The sequence below is a fragment of the Bos javanicus genome, chromosome 25 (assembly GCF_032452875.1).
Source record: "Bos javanicus breed banteng chromosome 25, ARS-OSU_banteng_1.0, whole genome shotgun sequence".
Lineage (NCBI taxonomy): Eukaryota > Metazoa > Chordata > Mammalia > Artiodactyla > Bovidae > Bos > Bos javanicus.
In genome coordinates, this window is record NC_083892.1 from 25369174 (window position 1) to 25383586 (window position 14413).

The 14413-nt window shown below is 49.9% G+C and overlaps 1 protein-coding gene across 2 annotated transcripts in view; it reads right to left on the bottom strand.

The window, feature by feature from the left end:
• The window catches only part of GSG1L (GSG1 like), a 251723-nt gene that overhangs the window by 81150 nt on the left and 156160 nt on the right, over nt 1–14413 (bottom strand). For both annotated transcript variants that reach the window (XM_061401496.1, XM_061401495.1), the window contains exon 3: nt 8268–8420. In XM_061401496.1, the coding sequence (XP_061257480.1) occupies nt 8268–8420 (153 nt within the window). The remainder of the gene's footprint in view (nt 1–8267; nt 8421–14413) is intronic.

A 14413-nucleotide genomic window follows, 5' to 3' on the forward strand; every position in this document is an offset into this window, starting at 1 on the left:
CCCTTGTCCTACACAGTCTCTCAGAGGGTCCCCAACAGGAGGAATCCCAGTTGCCCATAGAGGTCACCCACCCACCCACACTCCCTTTACTGGCCCTCCTGCCTTCTTGTCTTACAAATTCACTGTCCCACCATATTTCCTGGGATCACCTCCCAAATAAACTACTTGTACCCATATTTTCACCTTAGGGTTTGCTCTGGAGGAACCCAAATGAAGACCTATACCATTCCTGGGGCTCTGAGTTCTTCAGCTCCACTGTTGATAATCTCCCAACTTGACAAGTCAACCAACTCCCAACCACTAGGATTTGCAATCAATCAGTGCCTTTGGGCCGGAGAAGGCAATGGCACCTCACTCCAGTACTCTTGCCTGGAAAATCCCATGGACAGAGGAGCCTGGTGGGCTGCAGTCCATGGGGTCACTAAGAGTCGGACACAACTGAGTGACTTCACTTTGACTTTTCACTTTCATGCATTGGAGAAGGAAATGGCAACCCACTCCAGTGTTCTTGCCTGGAGAATCCCGGGGATGGGGGAGCCTGGTGGGCTGCCGTTTATGGGGTCGCACAGAGTCGGACACGACTGAAGCGACTTAGCAGCAGCAGCAGCAGCAGTGCCTTTGGGCAACCACTTGTCCACCCCTGCATACTAGTCCTGCTTGGTCCTTGGCCAAGCCCATACCACAGGTGCGCCTATAGAGACCCAGATCTGGCTAACCAGAGTATTTCATCCTTCAGGATGAGGACTGGTTCAGGAATAAATCTATGAATCTCATTAGTCTAATCACTGTCTCCCTTGGAGTTTTGTACTGGAAAGAAGCTCTCTCTGCTTCTGGAGTCTTATCTAAGCTTGGAGCCACTTGTGACCATCCTGTCTCCGTAGGATGGGCTTGACTGAGACCGAAGCTAAAAGAAATCAGAGTCTGGAGATACAGCTAGATTCCTGACGACATGATCTTCTGGATGCAGCCATGCCTGAAGCCTACGCACTCGGTACTCTTCAATTTACATGAAATCAATATACTTCAATCATCTTCTCCCACCTGCCTTTCTTCCTTCTGCTAATATGATTGGGTTCTGGTCACTTTCAAGCAAAATAAACTTTTAATAATATGGAAACACTCATTTCTCTTAGAGCCTCTGCATGTTTAGACACAAAAATACACAAAAGTACTTGCTGTCTCAGCTATGAGCAAGAGACCTAGTCTGGTCAGGGCAGAAGAAAGGAACAAAGGGAGTTATAGGCAGAGGGTTCTTCTAGGACAGGCCTAAGAGGTGGGATAGTTGGTGGAATTATTGTCCCAGGAAACTCACGCTAAAATACAACGGTGGTTTACAGTGTGTGCATGCTCAGTCCCTTCAGTCACGTCTGACTCTTTTCAACCCCATGAACTATAGCCTGCCAAACTCTTCTGTCCCTGGGATTCTCCAGGCAAGAATACTGGAGTGGGTTGCCGAGCCCTCCCCCAGGGGATCTTCCTGACCCAGGGATCCAACCCGCATCTCCTGCGGCTCCCGCACTGCAGGCGGATTCTTTACCACTGAGCCACCTGGGAAGCCCAAGTGCCCACCAGCTCTGTATGTTTTTGGTCACAAAAGCATCAAAACGTCCCCATTCCCATCATACCCCATTCAGTTCCCTTTCATATTGAAGACATTCTGTATTTAAAAAAAAAAAAAACTATTTTCAAATCATACATTTTGTATATAATGTCACAAAACAATTTCTCAAACATGGATGAAGGTTAAGAAATTAAATACAGGCTTAATAGTGATGTACTGTGCAGTGAAATATACACTTTATGATGAAAGCAAATATGCCAAGATTACATAAAAGATAAGATTCTAGTTTCCCGGATTCAAAGAGCTATCTCATCCTTGGTCATTTTTTGTTTAGTCGCAAAATTTCTTTTTCTTGATACTTAACAAAATAGACGCTTGCTGACTTCTCCACAAGGTCTCATCATTTCCTGGAAACAGACTTGTTTCCCTTCATGCCAGCGCAGGTTTCAGTAAAAGCCCACCGTTGTTAGCCTGATGATGTAGGAATTCTCCAAATGACTTTCTCTCCTTCCTAAGTAGATCACTCTCATCTTTCAGAGGAACTGGGGAAGAAGAGACATCTTCTAGCCTGCTTTCACATCCCCTCCAAGATACAAAACCCTGGCCAATGGGGGAAGAGACTAGGGCCGAGGAAGCTCCATCTTGCCCAGCACCTCAGCTAAAACCACAGGACCGGGCGGGCAGGGGGACCTGGCATCTGGAGCCATACTGCCCCTGCCCCCACCCTGTCTGGAATCAGTCTTGCTCCATCCTGAGAGACAGAGAAAAGCCATAGCCCAGTTCAAGGCCACATTATGACTTTCATGGGCCCCAGGCACTTTTCCCTTCAAGGGCCTGTTCCTCCATAAAATAAATATTAAAAATTACATTTTATGATGGCAGTGGTATAAAAAATATAATCCAGTCTAGATTCATTCTTATGTCTTCATTATTATTCTATTTTTTCCTTCTGATTCTAAAAGCAGTCACAATTTAAGCAGTTTGTGGGTACCTAGAAGCTCGGGGAGCTCCAGGCTCTGAACCAGAGAGCCAACCATCACAGCCCCTGCCTCCAGCCCTCGGCGGGTGACCGGTCTGTACAAACACCCTCCTGCAGAACGCAGGATCTGAACACATCCCTGCTGGCCCGGCCCACTACTCCTCGGTTTGCTGTAGAGTCAAGATCCCTCCATCCCAGCCTCACTGAAACAGGGCTGGCCCCTGGGGCCACCATCTACCCCTCAGTTTATTCAGGGACAGCTAGGAAGAATACTCAGAGAAGACAATGGCACCCCACTCCAGTACTCTTGCCGGGAAAATACCATGGATGGAGGAGCCTGGTGGGCTGCAGTCCATGGGGTCTCGAAGAGTCGGACACGACTGAGCGACTTCCCTTTCACTTTTCACTTTCATGCATTGGAGAAGGAAATGGCAACCCACTCCAGTGTTCTTGCCTGGAGAATCCCAGGGACGGGGGAGCCTAGTGGGCTGCCGTCTATGGGGTCCCACAGAGTCCGACATGACTGAAGTGACTTAGCAGTAGTAGGAAGAATACTAGCAATAATAATAACCAATGACAATCTGAAGTCCTCAGCCCTGCTCAAAGCACCCTGTGTGGCAGGCTCTGGGTTCAGCAACTGACTAGCTGTGTGACTGCCAGCAAGTCAGTTTTCCCATCTGTGGAATGGACATAATGTTAGTCCCTCCCGCAAGAACACTGAGGCATAAAGATATGAACACATGCAGCAGGTCAGCCCAGGGCTGGTGCAACCTGGCATCTCAGTTAGTTTTGGTTATTACAATTAACCCTAACCCACCGATTCATTTTTTAAAATATTTATTTATTTGGCTGCATCGTGGCTTAGCTGCCATGCGCTGGCTTTTTGTTCTGTCTCAGGGGCTTCTCTCTGGTGGTGGCGTGAGCTCAGTAGTTGAAGTGCGTGGGCTTAGCTCCCCCCACGGCATGTGGGATTTTAGGCCCCTGACCAGGGAGCAAACCTTTGTCCCTTGCATTGGAAGGCAAAGTCTTAACCACTTGACCAACAGGGAAGTCCCCCACTGCTTCTTTATAACAATTATTTATAATAATTGGTTCCAGTAGGGGCCACCTCACCTCCTCCTTCTCCTCTGCCCCAGAAGCACTGACCTTGAGCTGAGCACCCCTCAAGTGTGAGCTGGTTCAGCAGCATCAGAGCCCAACCCTCTCCCCACATGGCCTCAATTGACGGACTCTCCCTGATCCTGCTTGCTTGCTTCTTCTCTCCCAGAGGAGCAAACCAGAAGCCCACCCACTTCCTCCAAGCCTCTCACCTCCACCTCCCCATCCTTCCCCAGCTGACTTGTTCTCAAGGGACTCCCGAAAAACCAGCTTTCTGGTTCCTCCAGGTCAGGCAAGTCAGGGCTTGGCTCCCTCTTGGTCTCCTGTTTCTCCTAGGTTTATCTTCTCCCAATTGGACCATAAAGAATGCTGAGCGCTGAAGAATTTATGTTTTTGAACTGTGGTGCTGGAGAAAACTCTTGAGAGTTCCTTGCACAGCAAGAAGATCAAACCAGTCAATCCTAAAGGAAATCAACCTTGACTGTTCACTGGAAGGACTGATGCTGAAGTTAAAGCTCCAATAATTTGGCCACCTGATGCGAAGAGCTGACTCACTGGGGAAGACTCAGATGCTGGGAAACACTGAGGGAAGGAGAAGGGGACGACAGAGGATGAGATGGTTGGATGACATCACTGACTCCATGGATATAAGTTTGAGCAAACTCCAGGAGATAGTGAAGGACAGGGAAGCTGGCATGCTGCAGTCCTTGGGGTCGCAAACAGTCAGACACGACTTAGCGACTGAACACAGGCATGAATACAGACTCCTTTCTCCCCACCACCTGCTTATCACATGATCTGGCTGCTACATCCTTCTCAGATACTGTTTTCTGAGGATGTAAAAGGTTTCTCCCTCCCCACCCGTGGGTTCACTCCTGCACTGCGATCCTGAAAAACAAACAGAGGGCTTTGAAGCCAGCAGGAGTGGGGTTTAAGCCCAGCTCCACAACTGACCAGCCGTGTGACCTTGGGCAAATCAGTTAACCTCCCTGAGCCCGGCATTGTTTATCTGCCTGAAATTACGAAGACAATCTTATTTTCTTTCGCAGTCGGACTCCCTGCTAAAGGAAACCGGGGTATTTTTGAGGGGTGAAAACTTTGATAAGCTCTTCAAGGTAGAGGCAAGAGTCCCCTAAGCCCCCTACTTGCTTTCCCACGAGGAGGCTGCTTGTAGAACTGGAGACGTTTGCCTGGGGCTGGCTGCCAGCTTTTGTTGTGTGACTGGAGTAAGCAGGTTGAGGGGAGGGATGGATGCTTGGGATAATGGAGGGGATTCTTCAACGCCTGGTAGAGAGAAAGAAAAGGAGAGATAAAGCCACTGACAAAGAAAGGAGCTGGACATCTTTCGGTGCAAGGAGCTGGACATCTTGCGGTGTTGCAGGAAGGGGGACCCCTTCCAGGGCCCGAGAGTGGGCTCCTGTCTAACACTCAGAAGTGAGTTGTCCGAGGAGACACACAGGCTGACAAAGCAGGAGACTTTATCAGGAAGAGATGCCCGGGTGGAGAGCAGCAGGGTAAAGGAACCCAGGAGAACTGCTCTGCCATGTGACTCTCGCAGTCACGGGTTTTCTTATGATGGGATTAGTTTCTGGGTTGTCTCTGGCCAATCATTCTAGCTCAGGTTCTTCCTGGTGGCATCACTCAGCCAAGACGGATTCCAGCGAGAAGGATTCTGGGAGGTTGGTAGGACATGTGGGCTGATGTCTCCTCTCCTTTTGACACCCAGCCTCTTCAGAATGGACCCATCATCTCTTCCACCTGCTCTTTTCCCACCTGCCCCTTCTCTATGGTACCACTACTTTACTCTGTCCCAGCCAAATGCCAGCCCAGATCAAGGGGTCTGGTCATCTCAACCTAGGGTCCCATCCCCAGAATAATGTTTTTAGCTGCATAAAATAAAATAACAAGATTACAGAAGAAACCAGTTATATTGAAATACCATTAGAAAAATACACAAACACATGTGTTGTATCATAATATACACACGCCTTCATTACCATGTTAGATAAGATTCGGCGGAAGCTCTAAGAAGCATTGCCCTTTTGAAGGAGTGCTTGCAAGATATCTGCACAACCATAGGGTGATATGAAAACTGCGGTTCCTATTGGTGGCTACGTCACAGGTGCCACCCACGACTGTGATGTGTTGCCTCCCTTCATATTTAAAAGATATTCTAAATGTCAGTTACAAGTTAAGAGAAATAAAGATGCAACTCCCCCCCCATCCAGGTTCATAGACTCCCTCAAGTCTGTGGACTCCACACTAGGAACCCCTGACCTAAAGGCTCTGTTTTTCCACAGTCACCCACTCCCACTTACCTCTCCTAATCAGTCTGCAAGCCCTGCTGACTTCTCACTGGAGGGCGCTGGGGCTCATCTCCCATTCCCAGGGCCACTGCACAGGGTTGGGGGACTCACCCTTTCTCACCTCCTTTCCCGTCTCCTCACCTCCATTTTTGCTCCACTCCGCCCATGCTGCACCCTGAATCCTCATCCTCCAGTGCAAACCTGACTGTATCACCCTTTGCTCTGGATTCTTCAATGGCTCCCTATTGCCTGTAGGATAAACTCTACAGACGTTTCCAAGGCACCAAGACACTCTCCCGGCTCTCCAGCCTCATCTTTCAACATCCTTCTCACCTGACTTTCCACACTCCCATCATTTTTAACTACATGAAGTTGCCAGAATATGACAACTCACTAGGCTTTTTCCTATGCTTTTCTCTCCAACTAGAATGCCCTCCCCAAGCTATCCATTGGGCTTCCCAGATGGTAAAGTACTTTACCACTACCTAGTGTAAAGCACCCGCCTGCCAATGCAGGAGACATAATAGACACAGGTTCAATCCCTGGGTCGGGAAGATCCCCTGGAGGAGGGCACTGCAACCCACTCCAGTGTTCTGGCCTGTAGAATCCCATGGACAGAGAAGCCTGGCAAGCTACAGTCCAGAGAGTCACAGAGTCAGACACGACTGAAGCCACCCAGCATGCATGCACGCAAGCTGTCTATCAAGCAAACTCAAAGTTTATTCCAAAGTTTCAGCTCAAATGGTTGCTTGCCCAATTCCCCACCCCACCCATCTGCACCCCTAGGCAAACGTAGGTTCCCCCCTCTTCCCCACTTCCCACCCCTCCACCCCACCTCCGCCCCGCCCCTCAGGACTCACCCCCACCCAGTTCACCAAGTTACAATCTTTTAATGAGTCTGTATCTCTGAGTCTATATCTCTCCAAGATTACAAACTTCAGGAGGGCAACAATGGAATCATTTTTTCTTTGACTCCCCTAAACCTAGTACTTTCCCTGGAGCCCAGCAGGCCATCAGTTGAATAAATGAATAAAACATTAAAAGAGAAAAAGAACCATGAATGAAAACTGATTTTAGGCATAATAAATGCATTTAACAACTGCAAAAAAAGAATAAACTATCTCTCGATCTGGAATAGCTGAAAACAGAGTAAGCAGGGGGCCGAAATCAACACTGTGCCGTGAGGCTCTCTCTGATTTTCTGTTCTTCCCTTTACTATTTCAGTTAGATTGCCCACATCCTGGGAATGACGATGCGCATGTTTTGATCTATGGATCGTGCTATAATTTCTTGAATTCTGCTCCCTATTCTTTGAGAGATCTTTCTGTTATATATACATACCTCAATTAGGGGCCGATTATTTCCCTTACCTAAAGGTTCATCGTTTCGGTTTCATTAAACAGAGAGTTCTTCCAGTGCATGAAGAATAGGATTAGATTTATAGAAATTCAATTTACATTTGGCTTTTGAGGAATAGCTGTCGTACACAGCCAAGCCACGGCTCTATCTGTCAGGCCTCCTGAAGTTATGGTTTACAGGCTCCTTTCACTCCCTTCTGGCCAACTCCCAGCTTAACCCCTTATGGCCTGGATCTGCTGAAGCTATTCTGGGCACCTGGCCACCTAATCCAATGACCTTTCCTTGGAGTCTTCTGTCTCCAGCTCCTGGAGTCGGGCTGCCGCCGCCAACCATCCAATTCTTTCTAAAACCCTCAAAATCCCTGACCTTTGCCCAAGATCTCTGCTCACCCCGCCCCCACCCTTGAGCTTCCAGATGGGTTTGTTCATTTGGCTTCCTGCTGGCCATCTCCCCAAGGATGTCTCAAGGGCAATAAGCTAAAGCAGATAATCAATGTGCCCGCCACCCGCAACACGTTCCCCTTTCACATCCTCCAGGACACCACAGTCTGGCCTTTATCATGGCCACCCCACTCTCCCTTGCACACACATCCCACCCATCACCTCGCCGTGCGGCATTCATCTCCTGGAAACATCTCCAGCTAACCCTCTCTCTGTCCCACATGTGTTAAGCTTCACCAAGAGCCGCAACTGTCTGTTTCCATTCATTACTCTAACCCTGGTACTTCTTAGCACCCAACCTGGCACACAAGACACCAGTAAACATAAGGAAGCAGACAAATCCCACTCTACAAATTGTAACACTGAGGCTCAGAGAAAAGAAGTGATTGGTCCACAGTCACCCGGGAGGGGGCCAATCAGGTCTTAGCCCGAAGGTGGCTCCACCCCCCTGCATTTTCCTCTGCTCTGAGTGCAGGACTGGTTCTGTGTATTCTTCCCCCACTGCCCGAGGCCCCCTGCTTTACCTGAGAGCACCGTGAAGACAGCTGCGAAGGCATTGAGCTTGAGCCCGTCGATGACATTGCTGGAGTGGAAGAGCTCGAGACACATGAGGCTGAAGCCAACCACCAGCAGGAGGATGTAGAGTACCTCGGAGACCACTGACAGCCACAGGACCCCTGCATGGAGGAGGGAGGTCGTGAGATGAGGACCCACAGGGCGGACTCTCCCTGTGTTCACTCCACCCCCACGCCCTTGGGTTGGGGGATCAAGTTGTTTTAGAGAAGACCATCGGATCTAGGGTGGGTCCTAACTGGATAAGGAGATCCTGGCCAGCCATCCTCCTCACGGGGACTGGCTCAGGAACCCTAGCTGAAGTCCGTCAGATCATGGCACTCTTGGGGTGATGCTTACTGGTCCAGGCAGGCATGTGGACCGTAAGCGGGTCCATTCAGACTGGAGGCAAGAACTTCCATCCTGTGACTGGATAAGAGGCTCTCTTTCTCATCTGTAAAGTGACTGCCACTGAGAGCCATCTCAGGGCTGACACTAGTTGCTGAGCAGAGAGATGGAAAGATGATCTCATCGTTGTTGTTTAGTCGCTAAGTCATGTCCGACTCTTTGCGACCCCATGGACTGTAGCCCGCCAGTCTCCTCTGTCCATGGGATTTCCCAGGCAAGAATACTAGAGTGGGTTGCCATTTCCTTCTCCAGGGGATCTTCCCAACACAGGGACTGAATCCCTGTCTCCTGCATTGTAGGCATATTCTTTACCACTGAGCCACCAGGGAAGCTCATTGGGATACCCTAACCACCAAACCACCAACCCCCCGGGCTTCCCCGTAGCTAAGCTGGTGGTCTGTGTAGCTAAGTGTGGTGGTCTCTGCTGCCTGCAGCTATAAACATCCCAGCTCTTACACACATCATGGTTGCCCTCAAGGGACACTTACATTTTTATTTACCCCGTACCCCACTCCATTTTTTTTCTAGAAGCCACTTACCTTCCAAGCCACACTAACCATAGGTTTTGAGAAGGGACTATGGACCAGACCTGGCCAGGAGGAGATGGACATATGACCCAAATCAGCTCAATGAGTCAGACACAGGACTTTTGCTGGAACTACTAGGAAAGAAAATTCCTTTTTTTCCACTCAGTTTGAGATTGGGAAGGATGGAAGTGGCTGCACTGAGTAGCAAGGGCCTCCCTGAGGGCAGAGCTAAGGTCAAGAAAGGTAGCACCGAGAGACAAAGGAAGATCGTGTCCTGTGACATTGTTTGAGCCCCTCGATCCAGACATGCCTGAAGCTGCCAGTCATTTGTTCTTTCAATCAGAGGAACCAAGAGTTCTTTTTCTTTGCCTAAGTTGGTTAGAGGTAGAATTTCCATCTCTTATAATCAACAGTCCTGATCCTCAGCTTTTCTTTTCACACAAGCTGTTAGACCGGTCCTTCCCTACCTCTCTGCCTTTGCACAAGCTGTTCCCTCCATGTTAATGTCCTAGGGACACCCCGATACACAGCATCCAGTGAAGGAAGCAAACAAACAGCGATTTCGGGTCCCCTATCTACTGGCTGATGAAGGATCCAGATTCTCAAACATCCACTATCATTCCTGACGCAAAGGGCCTTTCAGAGCTTTGAAGAACTTTTCTCTTTCTCTCTCTCTTTTGTGCTACAAAAATATCACCTTTCTTGGGCAATCCCTTGGATTTCTGTAAGAGAATAATGTGCTCTTGGCAGCCTGCATGTTGTTAAAACACCCCCTGGCACCGAACACTCGCAGCCTCCAAAGCCCTTTGTTGGCCCAGGGCCCACCAGGCAGTGGGGAGGAAGGCAGGAGGTGCGGGGCGAGCTGGGCCCTGCAGGGGGGCGGATGCCCGCAGGGAGGCCTGGTCTTGCTTCCAGAAGCCTTTACCTCCAGCTGCTGTTGCACTGCTGGTGGGCGGAGGCCGCCCCTCACCACAGTGAAGCTCACTGACTCAGCCGACTCCCCCGCATCGCCCCCACTCCCCCAGCGGATGCTCTCCTCCTGCCCACGTGGGCCTGGGGCCAGGTCCGCACCCCACCACCTGCCCCTCCCAGCAGGGCCCAACTCTGCTCTTTCAGACGGGATGGGAGATGGCATGGGCGTGGGGCAGTGAGATGCTCCAGGAGTGAGTTAACCTCGGAGAAACAGGCGCTGGAATCTCAGATGCATGGCTGGGGTTATGCTGCTTCTTTCTGCCAGATTTTTTTTCCTGTCTACCCACTGGGCTCAGAGCATCTGTCTGAAATTTTCAGCCCACCCAAGGCAAGGAAATTAGTAACGAGAGTAAGAAGCAGGATCATTGCTGAGGTTATGCAAATAGTAGCAGCAATGCCGCAGTAAGGGCCAGGGGTTTTTAGGCATCTTTCCGGTGCCAAGTCACACTGGATGGTGTTAATGTTCCACCCAATGTCCTTGCTCCTTTTTTCAGTGTTTCTGTCTTTGGAGGATTGTCTTCAGGAAGTCTTTGGACTTCATTTTGCCCATCTTCATTCAGAAAGTACCTGGAAACTTACATTTTTCCTCTCTGCGATGTCATCAGCCAGAGGCTGATTGGGGTGGTCCCGCCCTGGGGCTCTGGCAGAGGCGATTTTGGGACCTGATGCACATTGCAAAATTCCCTCCGGGCCAAAGCGGAAGCTGCCCTTCCTGGGCTCCGGCTGCACATCAACCCGTCGCTTGCCTTCCTCCCTTCCCCGTTCTGCTCTCTCCAGCTCCCTTACCACTCTCCTCTGGGGTGTGCATGCGTGCTAAGTTGCTTCAGTTGTGTCCCGCTCTTTGCAACCCCCATGGACTGTAGCCCTCCAGGCTCCTCTGTCCAGGGGATTCTCCAGACAAGAATACTGGCGTGGGCTGCCATGCCTTCTTCCAGGGGATCTTCCTGACCCAGGGATCGAACCCACATCTCTTAGATCTCCTGAACTGGCAGGTAGGTTCTTTACCTCTAGTGCCACCTGGGAAGCCCTTCCCTGGGGCATTTCTTTATAAATGATTTGCACATGGATCCTCATCCCAGGATCTGCTTCCAGGACTCTGGCCCCAGACACCAGTATTCACAAGCATGATCTCCCCCAGTCTTCCTGACAGCTTAGCAAGGCAGCACCCATTTTATAAATGAGCAAACTGAGGTTCCGAAGGATTAAGCCACTGGTCTACACAGCTAGGTAGTGAGTGATACAGTCAGTCTGGTTTCAAACTCAGGCCTCTCTGACTCCAGAAACCATCATGGGCAGGGAGGTTATAAATTAGCAGGAGAGAGTGGCCACTTTGAAGTCATATGGGGGAAGCTGGGTTCCCTGGCCACAGCTCTCATCTACATGCACCCCAGCATCCCTAGGAATTCTTGCAGGAAGAGGACCACAGAGTAGGACTGTGGTTGGGGAGGGCATTCTCAATGATCCTGAGCCCAAATGGCCATGAGGTGTGGTGGGGAAGGAGGCCACAGGGGAAAGTAGATGAGTCTTAAGGATGCTGGTGAGACAGGCTGGGACCTGGGACCCTTGGGTGCAATGCTTGCACCTGGACAAAACTCTCTTCAAGCAACAAAAACACACAGAAACTATCAGGGACTAAAAATAACTGTGCCTGCGCAGTTGGGGCAAATTATGGACAATAAGATACAAAAAGACCAAAAACCCGGGGCCTCCCTGGTGGCTCAGTAAAGCATCTGCCTGTAAATGCAGGGGACGAGGGTTCCATCATCCCTGGTCCAGAAAGATCCCACATGCCTCGGACCAACTAAGCCCGGTGCACCACAGCTACTGAGCTGGCTCTCTGGAGCCCATGCTCCACAGCAAGAGAAGCCACTGCAATGAGAAGCCTTGGCACCGATGGCTAAAGAGTAGCCCTCCTTGTCACAACTGAAGAGGCCTGTGTGCAGCAAGGAAGACCCAGCACAGCCAACAAATATCTAAGTAAAATATAGAGTAAAAAACGCTCTTTAAGAAAACAACTGCCACCGCTGAAGAGCTGGGAGCAAAAGCAGGTACTGCTCATGACCCCTACACACAACACCATCAAAGGGGTGGGCAAGCCACCCCTCTGGCCAGATCCCTGGACTCTCCCCTACTGTCAACTCATATAGGGAAATAGCTTGTCCTCTCGCCTCCACCCCGCTGGGGGAGCGAGCAAGAGAAACTGTTGCTTGTTCTCACCCCCAATAAAGCCTGGCCTGAATTACCTGTCTGGCCTCTTATCAATTTCTGTTGATTAAGGAGGTTAAGAGCCCTGGTTGGTAACACTGAGAACCAGGCTGAAAAAGATGGGCTTGACCCATGACACAGAGGCAGGTGCTGTCCTAAAGGCCTTAGCAAGGAAAAGGCCTGCCAGGAGACTCCCTCTGGAGGGGGGCCTGACTAGCATATCCGCTGGAGGTTTAGCCACGCTCCGTGAAGAATGGCACTAGTGGTAAAGAATCCACCTGCCAATACCGGAGACATAAGACCTCAGGTTCAATCCCTGGGTTGGGAAGATGCCCTGGAGGAGGTCATGGCAACCCACTCCAGGACTCTTGCTTGGAGAATCCCATGGACAGAGGAGCCTGGTGGGCTACAGTCCATAGCATCGCACAGAGTCAGCAATGACTGAAGTGACTTAGCACACACACACCCATGAAGAGACGCTGGTGGTCCAGGCCACGACAGTGGCAGGGCGACGATGGTGAGGACAAGTAGGGAGCTTGACAACTCCAGAGGGGTGGGCTCAGTGGTCTGCTGACCCATGGATGTGATGGCCAAAGAAAGGGAGGAGTCCAGAGTGGGACCATGTTTCTAGCCCAGGCATCTGAGCAGTCGGTTCTTGCTCTGCAGTGAGAATGGGACAACACTAAGACAGGAACGTGTGAGTCGAGACCTACAGGTGCAGAATCTTCAGCTGCTGCAGGACCTCTGGTGAGGATGTGCACGAGGGGAGCCCAGACAGGGACCTGGGGGCATTGGCAAGACATGGCATTGAGTGTTCACCATGATTGTTAAAGAGATGGATGCCCCCCAGAAAGCATGACAAGCAAAAGAAGAAATGGTGGGAAGCAGAATCCACCGGAACATCAAGACTCAAGCAGAAGGGTGGTGAGGGGGCTGTGACGGTGCAGCCATACTAGGGATGACCCACCCATTCCTGCCCATGACCTTTCAACGCACCTGCCACCTGCCAGCACCTCTCTGCCCCAGGGTTTGCCCTGGTCATCAGAGCCCATGCCCCACCTGCTGGGAGATTGACACCACCCTGCGCTCTACCCCAGGAGCAGCCCTCAACTGATGCCTGATGTGAGTTAATGAATAAGTACCCAAGGGGTAGGTAACACTGGGCACCAACCAGGTGGGGTGGGATCTTCAAATCTGTGTTTCCCATTGTAATAGGGAGGGACAAATCTGACTCCATACTGGATCTGTTTCATTTACTTTTTAAAAATTGTTTTTAAAATAACTTTATATTTTTAGAAATATCTGTCAGTTTTCATTCCAATCCCAAAGAAAGACAATGCCAAAGAATGTTCAGTGTGGTAAGTTGCTTCAGTCATGTCCGACTCTTTGCAACGCCATTGACTGTAGCTCATCAGGATCCTCTGTCCATGGGATTTCCCAGGCAAGAATACTGGAGTGGGTTGTCATTTCCTTCTCCAGGGGATCTTCTTGACCTAGGGATTGAATGCACATCTCATGTCGCCTGCATTGGTAGGTGGGTTCTTTACCACTAGAGCCATCTGGGAATTATCCAAAAAAGAATGTTCAAACTACTGCACAACTGCGCTTATCTCCAATGCTAGTAAGGTTATGCTCAAAATCCTTCAAGCTACCCTTCAACAGTATGCGAACTTAAAACTTCCAGATGTACAAGCTGGATTTAGAAAAGGCAGAGGAATCAGAGATCAAAGTGCCAACATCTGTCAGATCATAGAGAAAGCAAGAGAATTCCAGAAAAACATCTACTTCTGCTTCATTGACTACACTAAAGCCTTTGATTGTGTGGATCACAACAAACTGTGGAAAATTCTTAAAGAGATGGGAATATCAGACCACCTTATCTGTCTCCTGAGAAATCTGTATGCAGGACAAGAAGCAACAGTTAGAACAAAAGACTGGTTCCAAATTGGGAAAGGAGTACATCAAGGCTGTATATTGTCACCCTGCTTATTTAACTCATATGCAGA